General features: G+C 37.5%; 1 protein-coding gene across 1 annotated transcript in view; it reads right to left on the reverse strand.

Moving 5' to 3' along the window:
• The window catches only part of LOC594361, an 82344-nt gene that overhangs the window by 37034 nt on the left and 30069 nt on the right, over window positions 1-15241 (reverse strand). Inside the window, exons 28-37 of the mRNA XM_030993900.1 lie at window positions 14784-14855; window positions 11187-11258; window positions 10395-10460; window positions 9936-10007; window positions 9279-9463; window positions 8222-8342; window positions 7299-7501; window positions 6112-6178; window positions 5556-5771; window positions 4310-4399 (exon numbers count right to left, since the gene is read on the reverse strand). Of these exons, the coding sequence (XP_030849760.1) occupies window positions 4310-4399; window positions 5556-5771; window positions 6112-6178; window positions 7299-7501; window positions 8222-8342; window positions 9279-9463; window positions 9936-10007; window positions 10395-10460; window positions 11187-11258; window positions 14784-14855 (1164 nt within the window). The remainder of the gene's footprint in view (window positions 1-4309; window positions 4400-5555; window positions 5772-6111; window positions 6179-7298; window positions 7502-8221; window positions 8343-9278; window positions 9464-9935; window positions 10008-10394; window positions 10461-11186; window positions 11259-14783; window positions 14856-15241) is intronic.

The raw sequence follows: 15241 nt of genomic DNA on the forward strand, positions 1-15241 counted from the left end.
TTCGCAGGATATCTCAAGACTGAATGAAGCCATTGTTATGAATCTTTCAATGATGATAGATCTTAGTCTTACTTAGAACTGCGTGACTTTTCAAAGACTCAAAGTCATCGTGACGTCATCCAGGCGCCATTTTGTGAAAATCAACTAATGATCATATCTTCATAACGGATAGTAATTTTTCATTTATAATTATCAGGATTAAGATCAGTATCCGTCCGGTCAATTTCAGGTCAATAAATGCACGCAAAAATGCGCGTACGCGTTTGTGCGCGCGTAAAATTTTAAATTGCTCAAAATCGTCTTAATTTTTTTTTGCATACGTTTCAGGTCATATGGAGCATTTGATAAAAAAATTACGCACACGCTTATGCGCGCGCGTTTTCGCGCGTACTGGCATTTTGCAACATAGAATCGCCGATTTTTTTCTGTCATCATATTCGGTACATTTTTCCAAGCATTTTGATTATTTGTTCACCTTTTATTAACGCAATGAGCGTCCGTCAAAGTTGACAGCACGCGCGGATTTGCGTTTTCTTTATACACAATACATGGGCAAAAACATGCCTATATAAAATTCATTGTAACTCTTTAGAATAGATAGAAACTCCTAATATTTTTTCATATTTGGATAAATTATGAGTCGGAGATATGATTTCATGTCTCATTTGATCCTCAATTAACTCATGACGTCATCATAATGGCCTCCAAACTCAAAATTTCAATTTGCATATTATGACGTCAGCATATTTTTGGAAAATTGATTGTATCTCTGTAAATTTCAATCAATTTTCTTTCAAAGTTTGATATGTTTAGCTGAGAAAATTTTCTACAAATGCAGTATTCACAATTTTTATTTTTGACAAAAGTATCATGGTGTATTTTGCGATTAAAGGAGGCATGTCAATTTTTCACATTTTGCGTGTATTCTCTATGGGACATGACTTTTTCTCAAAACTGGATTCTACACTCCTGTCTTTCGCGAGCAAAATCTCCGTTGTTTTAGCTTCGTTTTCGCTGAGCTTCGGATATGTTGTAGCTGAGACAATGAGCTATCACAAGTGTGCCCTTTATTGTTCGATCAGATGCCGGGATCATGCTCATATTTCACTTGCAAAGTAGGATTTCTGAATTCCATTTCCCGTTTACGTGTAATCGCTATGGGAGATGTTTTGGTATATCGGTAACGCACTTGACTTCCAACCTCGAGATCCCTGGTTCGAGTCCGGGTGTCTCCAACAATTTTTTTCTTCACTTTTTTTTCCTTTTGACCTTCACTGTACCATCATCTTTGATTATTTAAACACGTAGATTCGCAAATAATGTCATTTATATACCTCACTTAAGAAATCCAGCCATCTGATTGGTCGAATTGCATTCATAAACTTCAACTGTTCCTGTAAAATTCCCGGTAACCATGCATAAAACATTTCAATATTTTTAATAACCATGGTTATTAAAAAAATAGGTCAGTCTCCATGGTTACCCCATAGGTTTACATGTTAAAAAATGGTTTGAGCGATGGAGGATACCATACGTGTGCGAAAAATTGGTCGGCAATTTCAATATAATTGAATCTCGATCGATCTTACCGACAATTTTATCTTGCATTGTTGACATGAAGACGAAAATTAACTCTCAAAAACAAAAAAACAACATCTGCCGATAGATCTTGATCTAAGTTCGTGCCAATATGCATTGCAAAAGTAAAAGAAGAGTCCGTATATGGAGCTTTTGCGAAGCATTCATCACACGCGAAGCCGGTTTCAATCCATTTTAATGTATATATCGTACAAAACTACCAAGCATTTTGATAGCGCGCGATGGCCGAGAGGTCTGAGGCGCTGACTGAACAATCAACACCTTTTGTACGCAAGAGTTCGAATCTCATCTTCGACCAAAAAAAAAAGTATTTTTTATTTTTTATTTTTTAGTCTATTTTTTTTCGGCATATAAAAGTATTAATGACTGCTTTAATATTCGAGAAATAGTTGTTTTCATACGCTCTCGGGAAGGTTACAATTGGGCTATTCCCCTCGGCAAGCCTCGGGGAATAGCACAATTCTAACCTTCCCTTGAGCGTAATAAAACAACTATTTCTCTCAAAGCAGTCATTAATACTATAAAATAACCCTTTTTACTTTATTATTACCCTATTTTCACTTAATCCATTACTTTTTGCGTGTAATCCCTGTGGGAGATGACTTTTTCTAAAATCTGGAGTCTACATTCCTGTCTTTTGCGAGCAATATCGCCGTTATTTCGGCTTGGATTTTGTTAATTTTTTAGTATGTTGTAGCTGAGACTATATGCTATCTAAATCAACCCTCATTTTTTCAATAAGATGTCATGATCGCGCTCATGATCATGATCATCATGATCATCATTATCATAATGATGATAATCATTTATCAATTACATTTTCATTTCTTTGAATAAGATAAAATCGTCAAAAGCTGTTCTTTATGATGTAAATTAGAGTCAAATGTGTAATTGGTTACTGCACAGGGTCAAAGGTCATATATTGTTTCAATCTATCTTCCCTAGATCCATGATGATCAAGGAGACACAATTTAATCTTGACATATGAATAGATCATAATGGGAGAAGCATACGAATGGGAGAAGCATTTTACAAAATAATATATCGTGTAATGCATTATTCGTTATGTAAACCATTATCATACGTATCACCTAATTCGTCTAAGTGACGAATTAAAGTCTAGTATTTATTTTGTGTCTGTATAGAAGAAATTATTATTATTCTTCCTCAATTTTGTTCGCAGGATATCTCAAGAATGGCAAAAGCCATTGTCATGAAACTTTCAATGATGATAGATCTTAGTCTAACTTAGAACTGCATGACTTTTCAAAGACTCGAACTTATCGTGACGTCATCCAGGCGCCATTTTGTAAAAATCAACTTATGATCATATCTTCATAACGGAAAGTAATTTTTCATTCATTTTTATCATGAATAAGATCAATATCCTTCCGGTCAATTTGAGATTAAAAAACGTGCGCAAATCCGCGCGGACGCGTTCGTGCGCGCGTTTACGTGCGCGCAAAAATTTAAAATGCTCCAAATCATTCCCAATTTTGTTTGCACACGTATCAAGCCATATGGAGCATTTGACAAAAAATCACTCAAACGCGCATGCGCGCACGTTTTTTGCGCGTTCTGGCATTTTGCAACATATAATCGCCAAATTTTCTATGTCATCATGTTTGGCACATTTTTCCAAGCATTTTGATACCATGTTAATCTCTTTATCACTATTAATAACGGAATGAGCGTCCGTTCAAGATAAATATCCTTGTGCGCGAGTTCATGTATTACATAGTATATATGGGAAAAAACATGCCTATAAAAAGTCCATTGGGATGAATAAGGACTGCCAAGTTTTTTTCATATTTTGATAGAGTGAGAGTCGGAGATATGATTTCATAGCTCATTTGGCCATTAAATACATCTTGACGTCATCATAATGGCCTTGGAAGTCAAAATACAAAATTGCATATTATAACGTCATTATATTTTTTGAAAATTTAGTGTATTTCTCATAATATTGACTGATTTTCTTCCAGATTGCGGTATCTTGTAGCTTAGGGAACTGCCTACAAGATCACTACACACTGCTTTTTATTTTATTGACGTCATTATAGTACAAAATTCAATTAAAGGCCACATGTCAGAATTTTCTCAATTTGCATGTTATGCCTAAGGAAGGTGAATTTCGTTCACATCATGAATCTTCATGACATTGATCTTTGAGCACTATCTAGCTTATTTGTATTCTATGTTCTCCCAAATTTTGATACGGTGTAGCTAATAAATTATCTACAATATAGACGTACATTATTTATCATTTCGATGACATCATCATAGTGAAAATTTCAATTAAAGGTGACATGTCAGAATTTTCTTAGTTTGCGTGTTAGGCGACTTTTTCTCAAATCCTGATTCTACAAATCTCTATCGAATACCTGAATGGGGCGCTATACCGCTCTTAATCATGGTCTTTATCGTATTTATGATCATTGTCATTAGATCATCATCGGCACACTTTCATGATAACAAAATAGCACGTATCACCTAATTCGTCAAAGTGACGAATTAAAGTCTAGTTATTATTATTATTGTAGCAAGGAGTGCAAGTTGCTTTACCCATTGTGCCTGAAAGAGATCATAGCGTGATTTATCTTATAGGTTTTCCCCTGACAAGAACAGTGAAAAATTGAAATGAAGAAGCAACAGGGCTTGAAATCGAGCGAAGGCTTTGCAAACTGGCATCCATGACTAAGAAACTTACCCAAAGTTACGAAGGACGTAGGAACAGTCTCTCTGGTCTTCTGCAGCATAGCCTAGACCATCCAGAGGAAAATAGGATTCTGACCAGTACCTGTAAGATTGTTATTTTGATTTAATTTCTGCATTTTTCCAAATATAATAACTGAATAATAAAGAACATATAAACGTAAGGTATAATACAAAATATACAAACAATAATAACTTCATGTCAAACAGTTTTTTTTTTTTTTTAACATATGTACATATGATACTGAAACTTTATATTTCTATAACATATTATTATAAAGTTAAAGTATTATCCAAACTATCTGTTTAAAAAGTGCAGGAGACCGCAATCATAAGCGATGGCAGCCTCAAAAGAAAATTCTTAAGGTAAATCTTAAAATGAAAAAGTAAGTGTTTAAATGATCTTTGTGTATAAGTTTGTGAGTGTGTTGTGTGAGTGTATATTGATAAATCAGTCATCAGAAAACAACTTCCCAACAGAATATAACTCACAGGATTTACACCTACACTGCAAGCAGAGCCATTACATAATGTATTTAATTGAATTAGAATTCATGTAGAGATGTTGTGGTCTAGTGGATAAGTCACTGGACTGTGAACCACAAGGTATAGGGTTCAAATGCCTGCCACAGCACTAACATCCTTTGGCAAGACATTAATCTACAGTTGCCACACTTGACCCAGGTGAGGTAAATGGGTGCCTAGCAGGACTGAATTCCCCCAAATGCTATAGTGCCATAATGGCAGCTATCCTAAAATTTAAATGAAAGTCCTTCCCGCGTGGGTTTTTTATAACGGACCTGGCTTGCTGCCAATTTTTTTTTTTTTTTTTCTTGGCTCAAAATAGGGGTGCGGCCTAAACACAGGTGCGTCTTATACACAGAGATTTACAGTATTAAAGCTTTTATCATTATTTGGCTGGCAGTAACCCTCTTGCTAATTTAATCAGGCTCAACAATTACAGTGTATTACTCATCACCTTCCCAAACAGGGACACATGAAACATTTCCCCCTTTTTTACGAGGTTTTTAGTTTGAACAAAATGATTGTAATTCCAAGACTAAAACTTGAATACACTAAACTGATATGCTATATTCTCATATTGTAGTGTATTATAAATTCTTCCATTGCGGCATGCACATTGTTATGAATAATTATGCTATGAATAACAACGTGTATCTCAAAAATAATGAATATACCGTATAATCTTTATTACAATCAAAAGTTGTTATAGTACAGACCTATTAATTGGGTCATATATAGACGATGTATTCAGCCAGGGGATGACAATGTTGGTCTCAAACACGTAGTTATTATCCACATTCCTGAACCAGTCTGAGAAGGTGTCAAGGGTCGGGTCGTCCGATTCTCGCAGCCAAGCAGGAAAAGGGCTGTCAACATAGGTGGGCGTCGTCTTCAAGATTTTGGTGGAGGAATCAAAATCCTCTTCAGCGGCACTATGGATGGAATGATAAAACAATGTTAATTCCATGGTGGATGATGGAATTTCTTTCTCTCTCTCTGTCTCTCTCTCTGTCTCTTTCTCTCTCTCTCTCTCTGTCTCTGTCTCTTTCTCTCTCTCTCTGTCTCTCTCTATTTCTTTCTCTCTATCTCTCTCTCTCTTTTTCTTTCTCTCTCTCTCTGTCTCTCTCTCTATCTCTCTCTTTCTCCTAGTATCTCTTCCTCTCTCTGCCTTACTCTGTGTCTCTCCTTCTTGTTTTGGTAAACTTCAAAGGCTTTTGCATCTTTTCATGAAGATGAACCAAAGATTGCGAGCCGTACATAAATACTACATACCTAAAGTCATAGTAGAGGATCTGCAGTGAAATATCCAATCCTTCCGACTTGGTGAGGTTGGTTGAAGCTGAGGAATGAATAATGAAAGATCGTTAGAAGAGGGGGAGATTTCAATGAAGTAAATGATTACAGTGATACCTTTAATATCAAAAGGAAAAGGAAAACATCTTCTCCTGCTCTTGGAATGGAATGGAAGATAGATGGTAATCGTGGAAGAAGAAATCCAAGAATTGGGACAGTGTCAGACCTAGGTGACTGATCATATGACACAATGAAGAAGAAGGCTTAAGATAGAGAGGGATGGAGAAAGAACTAAAGATGGTTTCGGGGTTTGGACCTCATAGTGTATTGAGAGAGATAGTTGTGACTTGCGCATCCATGCATGATGGGTCACAGGTTTAAAATATCATGTTGCTCAAAATAGGCAATAAAAGCATTCAAGAAATAACTTCCTACCATGACCCATTTACTACACCTGGGTGGAGAGAAGCAAATGCAGATAAATGGCTTTTGTTTTAAGTTTTCTAACTTGATTGATATCGCAAAACACAATATGATATAACGTCCCTATGCACTTCCAGAGAGCTTTGGAAGTTATTACCCAAGCCTTAGCTCCGGCAGCCGTTATCAGCGCACAGTGCACTTCAAGGAATAATCCTACCAGTAAGCAATTTACCTCACCTGGGTGGAGTGTGGCAAATGTAGATTATCGTCTTGCCAAAGGACTTTAGTGTTGCGACTGGGATTCGACCCCTGTACCTTATGGTTCACAGTCCAGAGATGTATCCACTGGACCACAACAGCTGTACATTACTCTACTTACCAACATTTTCTAGTGTTGTTATAGGTATGCTCGGCCCTCCATGCTGATATTAGGGACTTTTAGATTCGCACGAAGACAATAGGTCTATGCTACGATCGACGTCCTTTTAAAGCACTGCCGTGAATGGAAGTACCACGTATCAGTCCACGCAAATCTAAAAGTCCCTATTAACCATTAGACCACGACGGCTCTATACAAAACAATCTTGATACCAATCAGGGTCCTGTCTCACAAAGAGTTACGATTGATCCAAATCAATCGCAAGTCCTCTTATCAATCACAAGTTTGCAGTCTCCTATCTCTTATTTACATAGTTGCAATTGATATCAACTCTTTGTAAGAAGGGGCCCAGGAATACACTTACCAACATTTTCTAGCGTTGTTATCGGAATGCTCCGCCCCTCCACACTGGTATTGCCTAAATATGTTAGTCTGATGGTACAGATGTAGTCTGTTCCGTACTGGACACCGTCGTCAGACTCAAAGAGGATGCTAAGATCCGTGGTGTTGCCGATAAGGCCTGTGATGGTAGGGGCATTGGCACTGGTGCAGTTGATGACATAGGACCTATAGGGGAGAGGGAGAAATTAATTGCATAAGGTTTATATATATATATATATATATAGAGAGAGAGAGAGAGAGAGAGAGCAAGACAAAGACAGTATGTGAGAGAGGGGGAGACAGAGAGAGAAAGAGAGAGAGAGAGAGGGAGAGAGAGGGAGAGAGAGAAAAATAGACAGAAAGAGAGAGGGGAGGAGAGAAATAGCAACATATGTACAGAGACAGAAAGAGGTGACAAAGGAGGGAGTTAAGCGAGTACAAAAAGAAGAGAAGCAAAGAGAAAGGTGAGAAAAAGATGAGCAGTGTCCTAACCTACAATGGTCCTTGGATTAATAAACAACATGTACTTTGCAGCATGTTTAACATTGAATGCCTTCTGACAAAAAAATTAATATTTAATTCAATAATGCATTTACAGTGACTGTAATTATTTATATCACTTGAAAATTGTAATTTGGCAAAACGGTTAGAGAATAGAATGACATATTGTCATCTGACCTTGGTAGTCAATGACCTTCATAAGACCCTAAAGACAATGTCAATGACACTTACCAGTCTATGCTATTAGAAAACACAGTTTGGTCTGTGTAAGGTGGGTATAGGGGACTATAATACTGCAAATTGTACTTTAACAAAAGGGTTGGAGAATAGAATGACATAATGCAATATGACCTTGGTAGTCAATGACCTTCATGATACCTGAAAGACAATGTCAATGACACTTACCAGTCTATGCTATTAGAAAACACAGTTTGGTTCATGTAAGGTGGGTACAGGACGTCAGGTGCCAACCACTCAACCAAGATCTGCTCAAACGCTGGAGCGGTCACATTGATCTCAGAGGGAGCTGGAGGGGGAAAAAAGAAACGTTTATATTTTGGTTAGAAGTTTTTCAACCGACATTTGCACCGACTACATTTGCCTTGCCACATTTATTCAGGCGACAACATTAGCTCTGACGACACTTGCTCTGGCGACATTTGCTTTGGCTACATTTGCTCTAGTGACATTTCAATTGCTCCGTCAACATTTGCCTAGCCACATTTATTCAGGCGACATTTGTTCCGACGACTTTTGTTCAGGCGACATTAGCTCCGTCAACATTTATTCAGGCGACATTAGCTCTGACGAATACTTGCTCTGACGCCATTTACTCCATCAACATTTATTCAGGCGACATTAGCTCGGACGACATTTGTTCTGACGACATTTGCCTTGCCACATTTGTTTCGGCGACATATCTTCCAGCAACATTTTTTATTTATTTATTTCTTTATTTTTAATAAATAATTTACTTGTCTAGCTTTCTCCCTTGTATATATCGTAAATATCTTTCTCCTTTTTCTGATTTTACTTCAATTTTTTCTTATCACTATTGTAAGTTCTTATTTTGCTGTAGGTTTTCCTTACCTCTGTACTATCTATTTTCATGTTTTCTATGTCTATACGGACCCCTCTGTAAAACAGCATTGTTATGTTAACAACACTGAGTAGGACCATTCCTCTGTCTTCTTTTTGTTTGTTTTATAAGTGTGTCTTTGTGATTGTAAATGTATATTTGTTGATGTTTTTTTTAAATGACAGAAAATAAATACAATACAATATACAATATAGCTCGTACGACATTTGTTCTGCGACATTTGCCTTGCCACATTTGTTTCGGCGACATTTCTTCAACCGACAATAGCTCTGACGAATTTGTTCTGATGACAGTTTCCACTAAGGGTTTAGGTTTTATTTGGAATATTTTAGTAAACCAGTCTATCTGGAAACAACAACTCACTGCAGTAGAACAAGTAGTTCTCTTGATTCAGAAAGTAGTCTGGCGATGCGGACTGCGATGACGCTAGGAGTGTACCGGTCAGACTGTCCGGTGTGGAACATTCTCCCCCGGTCACTTGATCTTTGATGTCGTATACGGAGAGATAGATGTTACAGCTGCAAGCTAGGTTGTTGTCTGAAAGGTCCCTGCAGAAGGAAATAAAGAAGAGAGTTTAATGGAGGCCTATTACATGCATCTTAGTCATGGGAAACATGTATTGATGCCCTGGAAAACGTCATTTGTCAAAGATATTGCATTTTCATATATACATGTATGCATGTATGTGTCATCAATTTATGTACCTATTGACTTGATTTGATTTGATATATTTATTTCTGTTTGATTTTTCATTCTTTTGCATTTTACAAATATATAACAAACAAAACATTGAAAATTTTACACATGACAAAAGGATTGTGTAGAATAAAGTAAGACTGGCTGTAACTAATCAAAAACATCAAACAGGAGGGTTGACAAAGTAACCAAAGGATCTATCACGATTATGAAAGAATCTGCAATTCGGCAATCTGATCATGAATAATTCTGATCAATAAACTGTTTTACATATATAAATAAAAAAATAAGGGGACTTAATATTAAAGCTGAGATCATACTTACACTGACGATACACTCTCAAGCTGGCTGAAGGCATTCTCTCCCAGCGTCCTGATCTGATTGCCAGACAATGATCTATCAAATAAAACATAACATTCACACATTACTACCGGTTTGACTGTACAATTAGGGAATATTTGTATTCTAATGAAAGAAGGTTTTACTGTACAAGTAACATTCATGTTCTGATTAAAGCAGGTTTGACTGTACAAGTAACATTCATGTTCTGATTAAAGCAGGTTTGACTGTACAAGTAACATTCATGTTCTGATGAAAGCAGGTTTGACTGTACAAGGAACATTTATGTTCTGATGAAAGCAGGTTTGACTGTACAAGGAACATTCATGTTCTGATGAAAGCAGGTTGGACTGTAAAAGGAACATCCATGTTCTGAAGAAAGCAGGTTTGACTGTTCAAGGAACATTCATGTTCTGATGAAAGCAAAGAGAGAGACAAACTTACATGGTTCTGAGATCTTCTAGAGCACTAAAGGCTGGGAAGTGTTCAATCCGGTTGTTAGTCAGGTAGCTGTATTGCAGAAGGTATTATAGGTAAAGAGAGAGAGAAGAATTAATAACATTTTATCAATTACTTGACGACAGAAAAGTATAAACAATCTCTCCCCCTCTCTCTCTTCTCTCTCTCTCTCTCTCTCCCTCCCTCTATCTCTCTTTCTTCATCCCTCTGATTTTACCTTTCTTTCATTCTCCTTAGCAATATTACTCATATCTCAATCTTCCTTCCTTTCTTTCTTCCTTCCTTCCTTCCTTCCTTCCTTCCTTCCTTCCTTCCTTCCTTCCTTCCTTCCCTCCCTCCCTCCCTCCCTCCCTCCTTCTCACTCCCTCTCTCCCTACCTCCCCTCATTGCCTCTCTCTCTTCCTTCCTTGACCCTTTCTCCCTATCTCACCCTCTCTCTCCTCCCTATCTCGCCCCTCTCTTTCTCTCCCTCCTTTCCACCTGTGCATACATACTTACATTGAGATAAGGTTATCCAACCCATCTAAAGCTTCCTCCCTCCCTCCCTCCCTCCCTTCCCCTATCTCACCCTCTCTCTCTCTCTCTTTCTCTCCCTCATGTCCATCTGTACCTACATACTTACATGTTGAGTAGGTAATCCAACACATCTAAAGCTCCCTCCCTCACTCCCTCCCTCCCTCTCTCCCTTCCCCTATCTCCCCTCTCTCTCTCTCTTTCTCTCATCTCCCCTGTCTCTCTCTTTCTCTCCCTCCTGTCGACCTGTGCATACATACTCACATGTAGAGTAGGTTATCCAGCCCATCAAAAGCTCCATCTCCCACTGATGAAATGTTGTTGTTAATCAAGTTTCTGTGAAACAAATCACACCACATTAAACAACAAATTAAAATTGTGTTAAATGCAGCACATATTTTAATAATTGGAATATTTTTTCCTCAGAGGATTACCATCAAATGTAAAGAGTCGTAGCAATTGATCAGTAAAGTTCTGAGAAGATATAAACTAAAGTATCAAGAATAAATCATAACAATCATTCCGTGAAAAGAGGTAAGAAAAATATATTTCAACTTAAAGGTAATATAAAGTTTTGGTATGGGGTCATGAATTTAGTTCAAATGAACATATTGGAAGCCTATGCGATCCTACAATATTCAGTAATCTTTGTCGCGGTTGAAATCGAGTCTAATGTTATGAAATTGTAAATAATAAACTCTTTATGTTGTATAGCCCTCTCTTAAGGTTAGGATATTAATTAAGCCATAAAACAATGTTTCTTGACTAAAATCGACCAATTGGTTATTCCCGTTTGGAAATTACATACCACAACTACATATTTTGAGATTTTCAAGGTCGCAGCTACCATTGTATGGCCGTAAGCGCTATTTGAAATTTGTCAAAATTTACCGGAAGCACCGGTAAATCTTGATATTAAATTTTTCTCTAAAGCTGAAGTGATTTAGGTGCTCAATTTTCTAGCAGGGCGCGACAAACCCGCTTGCCCGACGTCCCGGGGCAACCAAATTGAGCCGTCGGGCAAGTAAATCAAATTATCACTTGCCCGATTCGGGCAAGTGATACTTTTACAGTAATTTCCTAGTGTCCAAGAACTCTACCATTCACCCGTCAACTTCTTACCCGTCGTCAAAATCCAGGAGCAAAAAAGCGATCGTTCCGATTTCGAAAAAACTTCACAGACAGCTAGCCAGCTCAGCGCGCATGCAACAGTGACACTTCAAGCCATGAATGCCGCTCCGCCTCCACGCACGGCCGGCCGTGAGCTAGCTAGAGACAGCTAGCGCGATCGTACCAGCTGCGAGCTTATTCGCGCTCTCTCTCTCTAGCTCTGCAGGCCGCACCGACAGGCCTTTGCTATTCTCTGATTGCCGATTGGTTGAATCACGCCAAATATGACGTCATTATTCTAGGGAAATGAACACGTGCGAATCGGAATGGAATAAACAACAGGGATTTTCTAGTAAGTACAAAAAGTCAAATGTTTGATATTTATTCATAATGACTGTTAATGATTGTGAACATATTATTTAAAACTCGCTGCTCATATAAATCAGATGAATGTTTTTGTCTCGTTTTCAATTTATTACTGCGGTCTCAAGATCCGACCGAGCGAGTCATTTTGATAATAGTATCGAGACCCCCAGAATATAAGCCGTTGTTGTTTTGTTTTCATGGTTTTAGCGACGTTGTTTAGTCTAGTTTTCGCATACTTATCCGAGATGTATCGTAAAATATCTTCAATATTATTATTTAGTAAGAATTTACAAATTTTGGCATGATATTTATAGCAGTGAATGATGAAATAAAAATGTCCGTACTTTATTTAAAATAGTTGATTACCCATTATTTACATGACGTTTCTTGATGGAAGAGTTGACCCAAATTATTAACAGCTGAAAATTAGCCTACGTTTCCAAATGACAGCGGCTTGCACAGACACACACGTGCGTTGATCAGCTGTTTTTTCTCGATTGTGCTAGTAAACATGGAGGCACCGCCAGCCAAGAAAGCGAACTACGAACACAACAGACAACGAGGGTTCGTTCCGAAATGGAAGACGGAATTTCCATGGCTACAATTCAATAGTGATGAAAATACCATGAAATGTGGTATATGTGTGGATTTTCCTGCGATCGCCGATAGAAAGGCAGCAATGTACGTGGGGACGGCTAATTTGAGGAAACAGTGCATTCAGGCGCACGAGTCGAGCAGAGGGCATGTGCGGTGCGTGGAGGCGAGGAGGATTGCCCGTGGAAAGGACAGGCAGCAGCAAAATCTCCCGGCTTGCGTGCATCACCTCCAAGAAGAGGAAAGGGAACAAACGAAGATAATATTCAGTACAGTTACACTGTACATGTATGTGCATTAATTTGCTATCTAAAACACTAACTTATCATTACGAGATAATAAATGCTTTAACCTCGAGTCCTTTTTCGCTTTAAAGTTTTGGGCAAGTGGAAATATTGTTTGGGCAAGTAAATTGAAAACCCACTTGCCCGACAGGGCAAGTGGTGAAAAAAATTCTTGTAGCACCCTGTTCTAGTGCTTATAATACTTCCACAGGGTCTTCCAAATATATCAAAATTGTAAAGAATCACTATCCAGCTAATTTTCAAAATTTTCCAAAACTTTGTATTACCTTTAACCCTTACTGTACTGGGCTATTTTGAGCACCCTCTGACTGGGGGGGGGGGGGGCCTGGGAGACCCCCCCCCCCCCTATGATCTCGGCCGTCGAATGTCCGATGAACACGAAAATTTGCATATTTGTAGATATTTACGTAAGGAACAAGATGGTATAATTAGTTTTTTCCTAATATGCAAATTTTTGTCGTTATAGCCTAATTAATTATGCAAAATGCTAATTTTATGTATTTTACAGAAAACGCTACATATTTGTCTGTAGACTTGTGAAGAATCTTGAAAATGTATTGAATAAATGTTTCCTTCATCTCAAATTCATGAGGTTTCATTATTTTTATGATATATGAAAATGCATAGGTTAATTTGCATAAATTATGAATATGCAAATTACGCATTCATGAATATCAAATCAGGAACTATATTTAGGGAACTAGAATCATTACAAAAATTGTCAGTATTCATGTTTTTAATGTTGAAACTCATTATTCATATGAAACTTCTTTTCTAACACAAAATAGTTATTTGATGTAATTAATAATGATAATTTATGCAAATTTGATGCGATTTTCAACTATTTATTTTCTTATGTATTCTATTGTTTTTTATTTCTTATTATATCTATTGTTTTATTTCTAATGTATTCTTTTGTTCTGGAATACATCATGTTACTCTGAGAAACATATAAAAGCAATTTCATATCAATTCATATCTTCACATTTCTGCTTGTACATGAATATATGCAATTATAGCACTTTTTTGATTGACATGCGCATACTAATTGTTATGTAACACCTGACAGGTATATCCGATTTTGACGAAAATGGTATCAAAATGTGCGCAAGACTTGAGGGAAAAAAGTCATGAAACGACAATTTAAAATTCCAAGCGGTTGCGGCACGATCTCTGAAAATGTCGAGGGGGGCCTCCCAGGCCCCCCCCCCCCCCAGTACAGTAAGGGTTAACGGGCAACAGTGAACAATAATGAGATCATTAACAATGATAATCTCCACATGCTTATAAATGATAGATTAAAACAGGCAAAAGTAAGATCTTGCTCTTTAAGAAAAACATTTTAATTCCATTGGTATGTCTGTAACGTAGCATTCTATCAAGTCTTTACCCAAAATGTGATGCAGTAGAGTTACTTATTACTTGATCATTATTTATTATGATTATCATGAAGATTGATTTCTTTCACAAACATAAAGTTACTTACAATTCTTTGAGATTGGTTAAGGGACTCAGTAATGTGGATCCGATCTCAAGAATCTGGTTGTTATCGAGGTAGCTGCAAAGAGAAAACAACAGAGCAAAAATCACAAAGATATAGAAAGAAAATGAACTACAGGTTATTTCATACACACATCTTTCAGTTATACATCTACAGATAACATTAACATCTGTTTCTCTTTCTCTCTCACTTTCTCTCACAAACCCCCTTTCTTTCTCCCTATTTTTCTCCCCATTTTACCTGGTCTCTCTATCCATCACTTCCTCTCACTTACTCTGTCCTCCATTTCATAGATATTCTTTCGTCCCCCCCCCTCACCCCTCTCTCTCTCTCTTTCTCTCTTCCTCTCTCTCTCTCTCTCTCTCTTTCTCTCTTTCTCTCTTCCTCTCTCTCTCTCTTTCTCTCTTCCTCTCTCTCTCTCTCTTTCTCTCTTCCTCTCTCTC

Source organism: Strongylocentrotus purpuratus, unplaced genomic scaffold (assembly GCF_000002235.5).
Source record: "Strongylocentrotus purpuratus isolate Spur 01 unplaced genomic scaffold, Spur_5.0 spur5_scaffold_20, whole genome shotgun sequence".
NCBI lineage: Eukaryota > Metazoa > Echinodermata > Echinoidea > Camarodonta > Strongylocentrotidae > Strongylocentrotus > Strongylocentrotus purpuratus.